General features: G+C 41.9%; 1 protein-coding gene across 4 annotated transcripts in view; it reads left to right on the forward strand.

Moving 5' to 3' along the window:
- The window catches only part of akap6 (A kinase (PRKA) anchor protein 6), a 276,529-nt gene that overhangs the window by 221,293 nt on the left and 37,596 nt on the right, over window positions 1-17,640 (forward strand). For all 4 annotated transcript variants that reach the window (XM_049596070.1, XM_049596069.1, XM_049596072.1 and 1 more), the window contains one exon: window positions 1,306-1,572. In XM_049596070.1, coding sequence (XP_049452027.1) covers window positions 1,306-1,572 — 267 coding nt within the window. The remainder of the gene's footprint in view (window positions 1-1,305; window positions 1,573-17,640) is intronic.

Consider the following 17,640-nt stretch of genomic DNA (forward strand, 5'->3'; position numbering starts at 1 on the left):
AGTGTCGAACACAATTACAGTCACAATATCAGATTGGTTACACTTTCTCCTCCGTTTTATCTTACATTTTTATATTTAACCGTATCAGTGTCTCCCTACAACAGGAAACATAACGTTTGAATGTGAAGAGTCTTATAAAGCCACGCCATGAACACTGCCATAAACTTACCTTCAGATAAGAAATAAATGTGATTTGGTGAAGTGAACTATAACTAATGCCAGCTTTACAACCACCGACTTTTGAAGCAATTTTACTGTCGCCGACAAAGGTCCAATGTGGGAATATAATTGACAGTTGGAGGTTCATGCACGCTCCTGTGATCTCGATAATTTGGTGTGAGGTGGTCATAAGACTCAGTCCAGGCTGTCTTTAGTCAGACTTTTTCTCGTCCTGACCACAGACTGTATAAATACTGGAAGTAGGTACTGTGACATCACCTACTGGTTGTGAAGCCTAGAGTTTGGCATTTTGCCTGTTACCATGTTTGTTTTTTGGAGCCAGTAGTTTTACTTTTTACTGCGCTACATTTGTCTGACAGCTACTTAGCTACTTGTCAGAAGGCTGTTTTCCATCTCCTTCCTGTCCAGTGAGAAACATATATCTCCAGATGTGCTGATGTTGAATGTTTGTGATAAACTGAAGGATTTGTTGAGGGAATTCTCCTCCTTCGTAAGCTTTATAAACTCTAAAACAAAATGTCTTGGATCGGCTTGAAAATGCATCGTCACAAAGCTGAAAACAGATGTTTTTCCAACCAGGTCTCACTCCAAAGTCGTCAAAAACTGCCACTTGTTGGTGACTTCCAGCGTCAGACACAGACGAAAAAAGCTGTACTTTCACGTCAGTATGATATGAGGCTGGTCATCGTAATTGTTTAACGGCGCCCAGCGTTAATGCAGCAGTGATATTAATCCAAAAACATCAGATAGAATACAAAAACACTGACAGTGCGGATCAGGTTTCTGCACTTTTACTTTTCATACTTTAAATACATTTTGCTGGTAATGCTTACTTTTGTATGTATGTCGTAGCAGCACATTGAACTCTACTCATGTCAACAACAACATTGTGATTATTGTTACATCTTCAACAGCAGCTCAAACTAACGTTCACACACTCCTCCAGCACTGCAGGAATAAATACATGACATCCCTGTTATTGATCAGTACATTTCCAAAGGTAAATGATCAATGATCGTGCACATATTGATAGATTTTCTGCTTTGCATGATGGAATATTGACACAACAATGAGTCCCTGCATTGACTCCTCTGCCTCTGTCTTTTTCTTCCTCTCCTCTGTCAGAAAATCCTCTCGGAGCATTCAGGACCCAGTTCCTCCTCCCAGCAGAACCAGTCAGCCAACATGAACTCTGTGCTGGTGGGTGGTCGAGGCGTTGCTGCCGTGGAGAACCCTCGCTCGGCGCTCTCCCCGCTGACCAACTCGCTCCTGGAGCAGCTGGAGGCTCGAATCAAAGAGCTGAAGGCGTGGCTGCGAGACACCGAGCTCCTCATCTTCAACTCCTGCCTGGGACGGGACAAAGACGCCTCGGAGCAGCTTCAGAGCTTCAAGGTAGGACCAGCAGTGTTTCAGTCAGCCGGGCGTGATGTGAGGAACTTCATTATATACTGACAAAGGTTTAATAGGTTTAATAGAGCTTAAGCTGCTCTCCAGAAACCCAGAAAACTATTTATTAGAAATATTGAACATGTCACCATTTTATATCACCAGTTACATGTTAGAGATTATAGAGAGCCACACGGATTATGTTTTCACTCAGTGGATCTGACAGTTGTGTTAAGATTAAAAAATGTTCACTGTTTTTTAGTTGGTTATTCCGCAACATGTGGCTATACATAACCCCTTGAATAAAGTTATTCAAAAATAGTCATAATTTTAACTAAAAAATGTAACACTGAACTGAATTAAATCACTTTTAGCTCATAAATTTAACATAAACATTTCCAGGCAGCATTGTGTTTCCTCCCCACAACTGGAACATAGTTGCTTGCGACATCAGTTTCGATTAATTTACTTTCGATAGACTGACAACAGTTATATGGTAAGTAACTAGTTAAATTTGAAGAAGGGAGAAAAAAAGCAAAATTGTGTGAAAAACAAGAGGTGCTTTCCTTTCAGTCCAGCACTCCACTGAGTTAGTGAGCTTTAGCCTCACATTTCAAAGTGCTATCCATTTAGAGGTGGTGAAATTTAAATTTTTGTGATGTTTCGTGATGTTAACGCCCTGCTTTTATTGTATTTTGCATTGGCTTTGCCGACAGACAGCTGGTTAGCTGCATAAACACATGGAAACATAGTCCTCTTTGCCTTCCCTCCGGTCTCCACTGGTTAGCTAGCCTTGGCCGCTCTGCACTGTGCACCACCTTGGTCTGGTGGGAGCTAGCTAGCTGCAACAATCATTCATGATCAAGGCTTGCAGCACCATCCCATGGGTGGCATTGCTGCACAAACATGGTGGCTACCCTCCCATCTACTCTAGCTAGCCCGGGTCAGAAAGCAGCCTTATTTTAGCTGCAAACCCCTTTAGCATTGTAAAGTATGTTAGCACCACAAGCTGTGCTGATACTGCTAACGGTGCTGACAGAGCTAACTGTAATTAACAATGCTAAAAGGGGTTTGCAGCTAAAAATAGGGACAGTTACTCACAAGAGTGACCCCAGTGGAGACCATAGGATGGGCACAATGTTTCCAAAGCAACGTGAAAAACCGTCATGCATAACTTGTCAAAAATATTCTTGGGCGTTACCTGACCAGCAGGTAGGCATTGACATTCCTTATAGTTGCATAAGCAAGTAGTTTACAGAACATTGAGTTTCCAATAGTTGAACCTCGAAAAACTTAAAAACCAAAAATCCTCACTATTATTTCCACAATGACTTCTGATTAATCCTCATAATAAAGTTAAATCCTCAAGAAGTAATCTTTAACTCAACACCTTCATTAATACTCAGTTCTGCAAAAAATGTTTAAAACAAATTTGACCATGGAGTGACATGCTGTACTTTATTACAGTTACAAATCTAAGTGCTTTCATTTTTTTATTTGAACAACTGAAAAGCAACCAGAAAAATGCACACTTACAGTTATTGATTTCTGGTCATAGAGAAAAACAACAAATAAAATCAATAACAGAAACATTGTACAGATAAATAACCTTAAAAAAAACCTTTACAAAGTTATGAGCAGCTACTGTGCACATAATAAAGGTCATAAACACTCCACACACTGTATATAAACACTAAGTACAGAGTATTATTGAAGTGAGACAAAGAAGAAGTTACAGTGAATAATTCAGGTACAGTGTCTCGTAACTTTCCTTCACTAACTTTCAAATATGTGACAAAGCTTTGGCCAATCAGCTTCAAGCTTTAAAAAAACATGTTGGCTATGAGTGTGTGTGTGTGTGTGTGTGTGTGTGTGTGTGTGTGTGTTGCTAAGTATAGTAATACATCGTCTTAATGAGGCCAGATGAAGGCAGTGCTGTTTTGAAGCGATGGATGTATAGAGGAAACAGCAGTTAGCCTTAAAAGCCACGGGACACTAACAGGATATTAATCAGCCTACATCACACAGAGAACAGCTAGCTGCGCTGATTAGCCTAGCCCTGCCGTGTGACTGACAACCACTAACACACACACACACACACACACACACACACACACACACACACACACACACACCGTCATATAAGTGTACACCCTGAAACAGAAATGCAGACAGAAGTGCATTAATTCATGTATCTATATGGGCACACACACACACATGCATTCACGCTGACAAACACTCACACAGAAACATGCAAATGAGACGCATACACACACATAAATAAATGAATGCATAAGAACATAAAGTACAAAGTTGCAAACACTTAGAAAGACACACTAAACTTGTATATATGATTTTATTGATTAGAAAAAAGTTATTTTATGAGCAATTATTCCATAAACATTTCTCATTAAATCTTTAAAGTGGTTTCGATACAATATCAAAACCCTGTGAAGTTATTAAAACTCTGAAGTGAAGTAGTAGAATGATGAACAGTGCCTGTGTGTGTGTGTGTGTGTGTGTGTGTGTGTGTGTGTGAGCTCTTGTACTTTAATTCTTGTGAGGACCAACATGAGTTTAGACCTGCTGAGTGAGTCAAAGAGGACAGACAGTTTTTTAGGTTATGAAAATGAAGGCAGAGTGGGATCCTTTTAAAAACCGGGTACATCAGTAAAAAGTGACATTTTGTCTGCACGTAGTTTCTTCAAAGGGAAATTTGAGGTATCGAAGAAAATGTTGACATTGTACGTTCATGTCATTGTTTCTAAAGTGACGTAGTCTATGAGCCTGTATGACTGTCACTGTGAGGTGGAGGGGGTGGTGGATGGTGTGATGCTGTGTTCACACTACAAATGACAGGCAACAGGTTTCATGTCATTTTCAGTGGAAGTTGGTTGCACAAAGCTGCAAACTGATGCTCGGTACTTGTTGCTGCAGATGAGTGTGACTCGCTACAAACCAAAGATGAGAAGGCTTCATTGTTTTTCAGCTTTCCAGTGACCCGGTGAAGTGTTAACGAAATATATAGTGTTTGTTTCTAGCTTTGGTGCTGTTACTTAGCTTAGTTAGCTGATGCTATGCTAGCTTTCTATGCATCGCAGCGCACATAGGGCGGCAAAATGTGACGTTAAAATGGAGCTTAGACACTGATGAAACACATAGATATTTTTTGACCAAATAAAAACATTAGATGATGTTCAGTGGAGATGCTTGGTTGCAAGTAGCAGACACACACAAGTCTGTCATGATGTCACTACATTAACAAGCACTTGTGTGCACTTGAACAGCAACTTAGCGATAATGCAGCTGGTCATGCTGTTGCATTGTTGCTCGTAGTGTGAACACAGCATGACGCCAACACAGGACGACTACCAAGCTGCAGACCACTAATCAAGACCAACAAACAACCACACCGGTTGTTTTTTACCGTGACAATATTGCTTCTCTTTCCAGGGTTTTACCCCCAAACTGGGTTTCTTCCTTCCTTCCTTCTTCCTTCCCATGTATCTGCTACAAAATACCGCGAAAATGTAACGTATCTGTAGTTTGCAAAAATGCACAATGCACACTTTTTTTTCGGTTGGGTTGGTTTGAGGGTTGTCGCAGCAACGATTGTCACCTCATTAGAAGAGCAGCAGTTTTATCAAGATAATCCACAGACCTTGCTGTTAGCAGTTTAATGTAAGAGCTATTTTCTTTCTACTTACTACACTAACTGCACAGAAGGAAGCGTGCATCTGCTCAAAGAAGAGGCTGGTGCTGGTGATAGTGTGAGATGTTAACATTAAGGACGTCCTCCTCAGCTGAGCTGCAACGTTAGCTAACTCAGTGGTTCTAGGTGAGCTAGCAGTAGGTGCATGCCTCCTTCTGGATGCTGATATAGTAACCAGGTCATGATTTCTAGAAAGAGACATTGGTTTATATTCATATATATTTTCAGCTGTGAGTGCTGATCAGTGTTGTATTGATTCGTCTTGTTGTTGATATAATATCATGTTTGTTCCCAGAACTAACAGCTGTAATAATTTGGTGATAATGAAATTCATATGTGAGACTGTAGCTGGAAGTGTAAACTTCATATGTGTTGTCACAATTACTATGCCTCTGTGCTGGCGATAGCTGTGATGGCATTTAATATCCAAACGGTCAAAGGTCAGCTTGACTGTGACATCATCATGTTTTAACGTCATATCTCAGGAACAGAAGGGGAGACATTTGGTCAGATACTGAATTGGTGATTCTAATCTTGAAACTGTGCTGATTGTATAGATCTTCTGTGTGTGAAGCATCCATGTTTTCACTGACACGGATGGAGACTGTCAGAGACACTGGGCTGGTGGGCGGAGTCATACAACCACAGGGTGGACTGGTGGGCGGAGTCATACAACCACAGGATGGACTAGTGGGCGGAGTCATACTCCTGTGGGGTTGTAATTACAGTTTGGGAATATTTGGCTCCCATTCATGTTACAAGACGTTTCACCAGGAAGAGAAATTTTAAACATAAACTTAAGTTACTAGAATCACAAAAATCTGCCCTGAAATCATTCATGTTTGTGCAGTGTGATGTTTATGTGTGATGTCATCAAACATCACAACAATCAGGCAGAAAGAATTTACGACTGGAGCTTTAATTTGGTCAGTATTGATAGCAACACAACATACAGGCTTCAGCGTACACACACACACACACACACACACACACACACACACACACACACACACAGACGGGCTGCCTAAATGATGAAACTGTATAGAAACGAGACTTTATCTGAAGAAAGTGAGCCAAGCCGCTCGTACTTTTGATCCTTGTCGCAGCTCTCAGTGGGAAGCCATTGATTTCTGGCAGAAAGAGGCCCTGAGCTTCTGGAGAAATGAAGATTGGAAATATTGATAGCAGTCATTTGTATGGAGAGAGACAGAGAGACAGAGGGGGGGTGAACGGAGGGAGGGGCTCCATTTTAAGAGAAGTCGGCTCCATTTTAGCGATCATTTGTCTGTTTTTGGCGTTTGAACTCGTAAATGGGTTCGATTTCTGCGCTGCAGCTTATTACTGTACGGCTGTATGAGAAAGCAGCGGGGGTCGGCAGAGGTCGCAGGAGCACACACACACACACACACACACGTATTTATAAACACACATGCACATAAATGTGGAAAACACATGCACGTACACACACAAATGTAGGGAGACATTTCAAAAAGACATTAGGACTCACTTAAACACACACACAAACACATAAATATCTGCACACAAATGTTAAAGGAGCAGTTCACCCAAAGAACAAAATAGCTCTGTCAGAGGGGACCAGCCACTCAGGTAGTTTGATCTGTGCAGGTAGATGGAGACGTGTCACATCACCTTCTGGTGCTACTGAGGTGCAACTCATTGAACTCCTGCTGTTTGCACTTTCACAGTTTTGGTGACGTCATGTTTAACAGTCAGAAACATGAGTGAGTCTTTGCAGATGTTGTGTCATGTGATCTTTGATGAAGCGCTCTCATGAATGTTGCAGTGAAACTTAACACCAGGCTGAACAGCAGGATGTCACGTCCCTCTCAGCTGATCTGTCAGTGATGTCATGATTTTTACCTGTAAACATGGTGACAAACTGTGACATCACAGGTGCCTGCGGTCCACCTGGATATCACTGCAGCCAGGTGTCAAGTTAAACTCATGCAGGTGAGCAGGAGCAAGATTTTCAGGCGGTACTGAGTTGCTTTATTCCTCCTCCTCTTCCTAGTCCTCCTTGTCCTCTTCCTAGTCCTCCTCCTCCTCCTTCTAGTCCCCCCACTTCCTCCTCTTCCTAGTCCTCCTCCTCTTTCTCCTCCTCCTTCTCTTCCTAGTCTTCCTCTTCCTCTTCTTCCTCTTCCCAGTTCTTCTCCCCCTACATTACGTCCTCCTCCTCCTTCTCTTTTTAGTCCTCCTCTTCCTTGGCCTCCTCCTCCTCTTCCCAGTCCTTCTCTTTCTTCACTATGTCCTCCTCCTCCTCTTTCTTCTCTTCCTAGTCTTCCTCTTCCTCTTCCTAGTCCTCCTCTTCCTCTTCCCAGTTCTTCTCCCCCTACATTATGTCCTCCTCCTCCTCCTCCTTCTCTTTTTAGTCCTCCTCTTCCTCTTCCTTGGCCTCCTGCTCCTCTTCCCAGTCCTTCTCTTCCTTCACTGTTCTCCTCCTTCTCCTCCTAGTCCTCCTCTTCCTTTTCCCAGTCCTCCTCCTTCACCACGTCCTCCTCCTCCTCTTCCCAGTCCTTCTCCTCCTCCACTACTTCCTTCTCCTCTTCCTAGTCCTCCTCCACTTCCTCCTCTTCCTAGTCCTTCTCCTCCTCCTTCTCCTCCTCCTCCACCTGTCCGTCTGTAACCTGGCTGTTAATTGAATTAGCGCTCCTTTAAGATACGGCGTCAGCCAGACGCTCCTCCAGCAGGCCCCGGGCCTCCGATGACTCTCTATTGTGGTGGAGACGCTCTGGGGGTCGGACACACCGAGAATTAATAGACTGAGCCACACACACACACACACACATATGAACTCACAGTGGAGGCAGGTACAGACACAAATACTCACCTGCTCTCGAGTGTGTTCAGATATGGAGACTGAAAATGAATCACACACAGACGAGGTTAACTGTTTCCTGCATCTTCTCACTTTATCTCACTGAGTTTGTATGACGCTGCAGACGGCTGATTGACACGTCACCAAGTCAAAGAACAACACTTTCAAACTCTGATTAATGATTTTATCGCTTTTTAAAAAACATATTATTTCTTCAGCTTTTCTGTAAATCACATTTTGAAATAAATGACACGTCTTTACTGACGCTGCAACACTTTGTTAAGAGTTCAGAAATTTTCATTAAAGAAATTATAATGAAGAAAATGTCTTTTTATGTCTAGTTATTCTTTAAAAAGAGGAGAATACGGAACTTTCTTTGGAACAGTTTCGTTAAAAAATAAATCATGACACCTCTTTACAATAATTCATATTAAGCACAGTTATACAAACACATAAATCCCTGTAAAGTAGAAATAATGATTTAGCATGATTTCTTCAACACGTCACCTGGACAAGGGTTTTGTATGAATTGTCACAAAAACCATAAACATTTTCCTGTGATGATAACTGCTCATTAAAGCACAGATACAGGTTTACTTCCTGCGATCACATTATTGATATTATTTCCTGTTATAATAATAATTTGGTGATCTTCTCAATCACAAGACGACAGTGTAATAATGTCATTGTGTTCGGGAAATAACCGTTCAGTGAAAGTCACTCAGCGGGACACTCTGCGATCATGAGGCGACTTTGTGATGAAGCAAAAACAAAATGTATAAATAATATTTTGTCCTTTGTGACCTTCCGTAGAAAATGTAGGCGATAACAACATATTTCTTTCTTTCTTGCAAATGGAAATGGATCAGTGTTCATGTTCAAAGTCTCTGTTCCTTCAGTCAGACGGACACACACTGTCAGGAGGCGACCTCTCGACACACATATAACACACACACACACAGATGCTAGCATAGATTGTGGATATCAGTGTGAGCGTTTAGCTCATTCTTCTGAAGTGAAGCTCAACCTGTCTCTCTGCCTGCCTGTCTCTCTCTCTCTGCTTTATCTTTATCTGTCTCACTGCTCCTCTTTTTTTCCCTTATATCTTCCTGTAGTTTTCTCGTTGTCCTTGCTGCAGCTCTTTCTTCCTCTCTTTCTTGTTATCTGTTCAGCTGCTCCCCCTCTCCCCTGCTGTTGACAGTAGATGAACCTGTCCTCCCCCACTGTTTGTTACCCACGGCCGCCTCATCCCCGCGGACCCCTCCTGTCCTGCTCTTTGCCCTCCGGCCCTGCTCATCATTTGTAGCACATGACCCCCTCCCTCAGCCCGTTCTTTTTCAGCTCCTCTTCCTCCTGCCGTTTGTAAGATTTGAATCTGCCCTTCCTCAGACCATTCATGACTGGGTGCCCCGCCCACCTCCTGTTGTTCATACGCCCCCATCTCACCCCCCACCTCCCATATAACATAAGTCTGTATTCCTTTGATTCTCAGAGACCAGGGACAAATCACGTCGACTCCTTCACTGTAGTATTATTAGCATTAATGCCTTGTTTGGCCATTTGACAGAAAAGTCCTGTTGGTAAACTGTGAAATTCCAAACTTTAAGGCCCTTTATTCACAACTACTGATTGAGAGCGGATATTTTACAACCTGGTCTCACTCCGAAGTGGTCAAAATCTGACGCTTGTTCAGAGACTTCAGCATCAGACACAGACGAAAAAAGCTGTCCTTTCACATCAGTATGATACATAACCAGTTGGTGTTATTCTGTAAAGGTGTCCGGCAGTGTCAGGGGGAAATGCGGCCAGACAGCAACGTAAATTAAGAGGCAAAAGTCTCAGTAGGGCCGGTGGGAGTGGTGGTGCATGAGTCCAACAACCACCGACTTTCGACTTTCTGTATGAATGTAAAGCCAAACCCTGTTCTTTTTTCCTAAACCCAATGACGTGCAAGTATTGGCTAAATGTCACGACATTTGTTGTTGAAGGAAAAAAAACATCAATCCGTGGTGTTGTATCGACATAGTGCTTTTATTTTGAAAGAGACTGTATGCAAACTGTACATTTCCTGTGAAAACAGAAGTGTATTTTGAAAACAGACAATACATGTCACAGGCTGAAGTTGACATCAGTCAATAAGTCATGTAATTACATATTCACATTTTCCAGGCCTGGAAAAGTGAAGGAAGTAGTAAAAATCATTGATAGTTCTTGAGAAGTCCCAGAATATTGTTGACTGTAATGAAAGTGGTGCATGTAATGTAACAAAACAGCAAATGTACTTTCTGAAGCCGTCAACGTGACATAGCTCTTATTTGTTTCAGTATGTGACAACGTTTTGTTCACCATCATGTATGTTTCTTCATTTCCTCCACGCGTTCTGTCTCTCCCTCTGTGTGCGCTTGAATTATGTTTGACCGTAGTTAAAATCTGATTTGTTTGAAAAATGCTGGATGAGTAGGGCAAGATTTTTTTTCATTTGAAAAGTCATGGAAAAATTTTGAAATTTTTTGACTACTTTACACCTAAATTAGAATTGCTGAACTACTTTATAGACAACCAGACACGTCTGCTGCACCTGATGTTATCCACTCCACCACAGCATCTGCAGTTTAAAGTCTGGCAGACATGAGGGTTCGGTTTAAGATCGGTTGAGCCAGCAGGCAGTGTGACATTTTCAGAAGTGGAGTTTTTGTCAGTGAGGAGTAGAAAGAAAAAATGTTCATGTCTAGAGTGTCAGTCAGATCTTTGGGTGATCTCCTTTGTCCTTGTATTGAAACAGAGTCAATATACTGTAGGGTATCCATTGTCAAAAATATATGTATTTGTGTAGACAGGGCCTGAAAGTTGACACTTGCTCACCTTGCACTTCCCCAATGTTTGTTCCTCTTTGTTTTGACCCACCTTAACTTCCTGACAAATCTGAACATATTCACACACACCTAGTCCTGTTGTCAGTGCAAGGCAGAAAAACTCAGTCCAAACTCTGCTCCTTTGTCCCTCTGTTGTTGAACAGGACTTGAATCTCCTCTCTGTCTTCAAAAATCACTTGAAGATCTACCTCCTCTGAGAGTACTTATTCACCTAACGTGGTATTTATTCGCTCTCTACCTCCTTATCCTTCTCTCTTTCTCTCTCTCTCTGTCAAAAAAACCTGACTTCATGCACCCACGAGCCTCGTGGCACAAGTGTTGAAGCACCGGAAAGCTTCTCCTTGATCTTCTTTGGCTCATCTCATCTCATTCATACATTCAAATCGTCCAAATGAAATGAATAAATTTTTATTTGTTCATATGCAAGGCCACCTGCCGCCCTTTGTTTACCTGTTCGCATGCCATTTGTAACTCTTAACCTCCTCACATGTGTTTATTCTGACACCAGTAAACTAGATTAAACAGACAGCCACAGAAAATGAAATAAGTACATACAAGGATGGATTACCAGCTGGGCAACGTGGGCACCCGCCCAACACTTCAGACCCTCAGGGCTCTCAGTCGAGGCACGCAGTTCATTTTTGCCCCGGGGCCCCCGAGTGGGTTAATCAAGCCCTGACATTTCATGGCAGTCACATGTAGGTTTGTTGCTGGGACAAAACACTGGCAGTAAACCTGCACACGACTGCCAGGACACAGATACACACTTGATTTGGCTGCTTTGTAGTTTATTTCTGCACAGAATGAGGATCCTTCATCTCTTACAGTGCAGTCGCTCCACCAAGGTAACGCTTTACAGCCAGAATGCAAAGGAGCAAGCAATAATTCTTTCAACAAAAATATGAAGTGGGAGTGTTGTATTAAGTAAGACTTAAAAAAAAAAATCTGTACCTTTACTTTAACTTTATTTAAATGATGCTGAACATAAAGAAATATACCTGCCAACTTGGCACGTACATGTCAGTGGGTGCCTTGTTGGACAGTGTTCTGTGCACCATTTCATGCTGTGCTCCAGTCAAACGTCACATGGTGAAAATTTTGTTTGGGGGTTTTAAAGCTCGCAAAACTGCCATCACATGATCATGATCACCACTTTGCTCTAATGATTATCAACATAGGTCTTTGACAGCCCAGAGTAACACCAAAACACCCCAAAACACTATGAATTGTATATACTTCTCACCTCCCGACGCTCTCTGTGAGACCAGAAAGTTTTCTATTGAATGGTATTAAGGAGAGCAGAGTGCCCAAACAATGAGAGCATATCAGTGCAAACAGACTTTGATAGAGGCCAAATGAAAGACGGCAAAAATGTTATTAAACATCCAAAAAAACTTGAAGCTGAATGAAAATTCCTGTGCAGCATTATCACAGTGTCTTGTACCCAATCATTTACAGCATTTTCAGATCATCCTCCCATTAAAGAATTTGAAGTTGGGCTCGCGTGCACAAGAGATTCTGCAGCAAATAACGCTGCACAGGAATTTTCAGGGACTTATTCAGACGTTTAATGACCTTACTTGCTGAGACTCCATCAAAGTGTGTTTTCACTGATATGCTCTCATTTTTTGGTTGCTCTCCTCAACGTATTCTCATACAACAGTTTGTATCATACCCTGCGAATTTGCATCCCACAAATGAAGTTATGTCCTTAAAGTACAGTTACATAGTTAACGTAAAGTAACGGAGGTTTGATTTAGGCAATGAAAGTTACTGTGGTTAGGTTTAGGAAAAGAAACATGGTGAGGACGTACCTTGAAATGACTCGAAGTTCACAAGGAACATGTGACCCATCCACCACCCTAACCTGCCTCCTTACAAGCGCTCGGGACTGCTTCCTTGTTTACTGCCATCACCACATTGGATCACGTGATCGCAGCCTTTCAAAATACGTGGGATATGTATGACTTAGTGTACATGCAAACAACTGGTGAGAACAGCCTGGTCTCATTAATGCAGTTGATTGAAAACTTAATCATAGGGAGACTAGGAAGGTGAGTGCTTTATACAATTTACAACACCTCATACCTAACCTTGCTATGACCTGCACATGTACTCTTAGACCTGGAGTTACATCCAGTAACTAATGTTTTAAAACAGTCACAGTTTTAAACACGAGGTTAACGCTGTGAAACTGTCGTGGTTTGGTAAAGTTTAGGCAATAAAACCACTCGGTTATGTTTAGGAAAAGATCATTTTGGTTTGGGTTAAAATAAGCACATTTGTAACGCAACTCAAGTTACGCATGTACGTTAAAATGAGTCAAAATTGACCTTTGGGTTCACACATAACTTCCTGAGTCAAAGTCCTGTGTTTGTTTGACCCATCCATCCAATCCGACCTCCTCCTCATGCAGACTTTGTCACTCTTCATACTACGTCACTTGACTTCCTCCTTTGCTCCTGTCATAATTAATATGGCCACTGGAGGTAGCTGCCCAGCAGTAAACACAAATATGGGTTGTAATAAGCAATACGGCCATTATTTAGACAGTCTGACATTTTATATTGTTTTTGGGTGAACTGTTCCTTTAAGTATCAGACCAGAATTCAACATGTCAGAAGTTTATCTGTGAAGCTGATTGGTCAGAAGCATTTTTATGTTTAATGTATTGGACATATGCTGAATGTTTGTTTGTGTGTCTGCCTCTGTGGATGAAATGTGACTTGTGTGTACGGTGACATCACATCTATACGCACCACAGTCCACAAACTACAGCTCCCTCCCCCTCAGTATATGAGCCCCCCTCAGCTTCTCTCAGGCAGCTAATAGAAGGTGACAGCGAGGCTCTGATATCGATACCTGCTGCATGATGAGGATTAAAGATCCACCGACTCCCCGCCAGAAACTCAGGCTGTGTGTGTGTACGTGTGTGTGTGTCTTTTGATTATGCCCATGTGTGTGTGTGTGTGTGTTTCTTGGTTGTACTTCTGTTGGTGCTCCTTGGATTTTGTGTGTGTGAGTGTGTGTTTGCGCCCGTCGGTGTTTTGAAGGGGTGTTTTCTCGTTAAGAGTTGCTCGTTAGGGGTTGAAGGCGAAGCAAACAGGTGAGACGTTGCCGCGGTAACGGCGCCAACAAACAAGATCAGACTTTCATCTTCATCTGCTCGGGAGGAGAAGAAAACACTCGGCCCTTTCATCTGCTTAAAGGAGTGGAGACAGAGACAGAATCAAAACACAGAATAGAGACAGAAAGAGAAGAAAGTCCTGGAAGAAAAAAGAGAGACAGAGAGAAAGAAAGAGCAGTCCGGAGAGATAACAGAAAGATGGGGGGTGAAAGAGAAACCCAAAGAAAGAAAACTGGTGTTTAATCTGCTAAAAATGCAAGACGAGACAAAAAGAAAGGGATGGTTAGAGTGATGGAGGAAGAGAAGAAGACGCTGGTGAGAAAAGAGTTGATGATGATGCATTGATCTCGTGGTTGAGTTCCGCCTCTTTCATTCCGTCAACATCACATTATAATAAACATTTAGATTATCAATTATTGACAATTGTGATTCAGTGCCAAATCATCCACATCCTCATCACGATGCATCTCAGAATCAATTATTTCCCCCACCCCTAATGAGTACATTAGGTAGGGCTGCCCCCTGATAATCGACCAAATGTTAATTGACGACAAAGGTCATTAGTCGGCAAGATTTCATTGATCACTTAGTCATGGGGGAAAAAAAACAGAAGTGAAACTCTATCAGGAGCTGCACCTTGTCAAAATAAATCCAAACCTATATGACTGGACCATGTGTGACTTTACTTTGAAAGCACAGACACAGGAAGTGTCCACGCTCAGCAGTCAGACAGGAGTCAGGTTAATCTCCAGGGCTGGTACCTGCGGTTATTCCACAGGCTAGTTAATAACATGTCGGGCAGGAAATCCAAAGTGTGGGATCATTTTGAGAAGGTGAAGGACGAACCCAAGGTGATATGTAAACTCATCTTCATTGGTCGACTCAAACATGACGTATCATCTGAAACATGGAAGTAGCTACATGCCCATGGAGCAAACCACTTAGAGTTTTAGAGTTTCTCCAGAGGAGGCAGGAGAGATGACACGCCTAACATGCGTTGTAATATCCAAATGTTTGAGTAATATTTATTTCAGTGGCGATAGAAAGCTAAACACGACCCTGGAGACATGAGTAAGAAGAGAAAGACAAATAGAGACAGACGAGAAAACCACTTTCATCTGCTAAAACAGCAGGAAAAACAGAGAGACAGAACAAGAGGTAGAGACAAGGTGAAAGATGGAGAGGACGAGAGAGAGCAGGAACAACTGAAAAGTGATAGACCTGGAGAGAGGGAAAGATGGAGAGAGTGGCCAGAGATGGAGAGACCAGCGAGGAACGCAGGAACAGCCTGTAAAGTGAGACACAGAAAGAAAGGAAGAAAAAGACGGATGAGAGAAAGAGCTGAAAAGACGAATATACAGAGAAATGCAGACAGACAGAGGGAGATTGGATTTTATTGATAGCAGCGTTTTAACTGTGCGCGGCGTGTTCGCTCCGCTGCATTAGTGAGAACAGTAAATGCTTTCACTCACAAAGACTTCATATATCCTCCATTTGTTTACTGCTGCTGAATATTTTAAGAGTAAAGCTTTCATCCCTGAACCGTCGCTGCGTGTGTCGAGCGGGAAAGAAGGACTTCAGCTAATAATTTACAATAATCAGTAAGACCTGATGATGTCAGCAGTAATCCATTCTGACTCTCACAGGAAGGCCACCGAGCTTTTTGTTTCCTTTAATCAAACAACTGAACTGATTCTGTTAAAGCAGAGTTACTGCGTGTCTTTACTTTGATTGTATCACCCTCAGTCTATTGTTTCTTCTTATTTCCATTTTAATTTGGACTGAGCTTTCGGCACTACACTTCCCATCATGCTTTAGGCAGTGGTGGAACTTTATTTAAGTACAAATTTGAAGTATTTGAGGATTCACATTTCATGCTACTTAATACTTCAGCTCCACTAAATATTGTACTTTTTACTGCACTTGTGTGACAGCGTTGTATTAGTAATTTTACTTTAGTAAAGGGTCTGAAAACTTGTTTCACACAAGCTTTCAGTGATGTGAACAGGATCTGTAGTTCAGTCTTAAATGTTTTTCTAACCCTGGAAATAGTCGTGGTATTTTCATAGAACGATTAGTGTTGTTGTCATCTAGCACACACCACAGAGCTGCTAAAACGCGAGCCACAATGATGTTTACTACTGCCATTCTGCCATCCTGTGTTTTGTGTTTTTATGTTCTTTGTTGGAATGTATCACTTGAGTGTCACAGACTAATTTCATTGTGTTCCCATGCAAGGATAGTAAGGATTTCTAGTTCTAGTTTTAGTTCTAGTATGATATCTTTTGTATTTTCGCCTCAATGTAAAGTTACTGTGATTAGGATTAGCCAAAGAAACATGGTGAGGATGTACCTTAAAATGACTCAAAGTTTACAGAGATCTGGTATATCAAATACTTTTTAAGCACTGGGGAGAGATTTGTGTGTGCGCAAATTTTTCAAAAGATTTACCACCAAACTTGTTGTGAGCTGTTTCACATCGGAACTATTTTCTGTCTACCGAACCGTATTGCTGCGCAGAAGGTAGCGTGCCTCCACTGCTAGCTCACGCAGCATTACTGAGCAAGCTAACGTTACAGCTCAGCAGAGGAGGATGTTATGTTTACATGTTGTCCATGAGTAGATGCATGCCTCCTTCCTTATGCACAGATCTGATATTTCAAACACTCACACCAAGATAATCCAGATTGATAAATAGCACTACAGGTATAAATATATATAGATTAATTTAGGGGTGAACTGGCCCTTTAATCTTTGTGACCATTTTTATAGAAACGTGTCACTTTCTTGTAACGTTAAAAGGAAAAAACCCTCCACAATGTTTCTGACCTCATCATGAGTCACTCTGGAGAAACCCAAAAACGGAAACATAAATGTCTCACTCTGGAGTCGAGCTCTCACTTTGTCAGAGTACTAAATTGATATGTTAATGCATCCAGGTTGCCAGGTTTTCGCCATAAATGTCACAAACACGGCGGTGAAGTGAGTGGGAGAGCTACATCTTGCTTTATTGTCTGCTTCCATTTTCAGTGAATTGCTCTAAAAGCCCTTAACGAATCCCGCTGACTTTCAGACCCCATTTATATGTGATGTTAAAAACCGTAGAGCAGGAAACAGATGGATTCTGGGTCAGCGGAGGCAGGGCATCAAGTTTCATTGCATAATGTTGTGTGACCCGCTCCAAGAAGTCTTATGAAACGATACAAAGCACATCATCAAAGAAAATTCAGATAATTTTTATAGGAGCGACGGTCACTGAGGTCCAACATGAAAACATCCTTTAAAACTTTGATATATTCATCTTCAGGTTATAAATCCATCCCAATATAGATACAGGCCAAATATATGGACGGAATTAGGTAAGACATGACATGATTTGCTTTTATTTGTGTTTCCTCAGTTCTCCATCAGCTGAAGAAGCCTCTTAGATGAGTGGACATTCTTCTAGATATTGTGTTACCTGTACCACTTCCAGCAGTCATGGGCTGACTTGTCTTGGGTTGGTTTGGCCCGTCAGCCCAGCACA

The sequence above is a fragment of the Epinephelus fuscoguttatus genome, linkage group LG14 (assembly GCF_011397635.1).
Source record: "Epinephelus fuscoguttatus linkage group LG14, E.fuscoguttatus.final_Chr_v1".
Lineage (NCBI taxonomy): Eukaryota > Metazoa > Chordata > Actinopteri > Perciformes > Serranidae > Epinephelus > Epinephelus fuscoguttatus.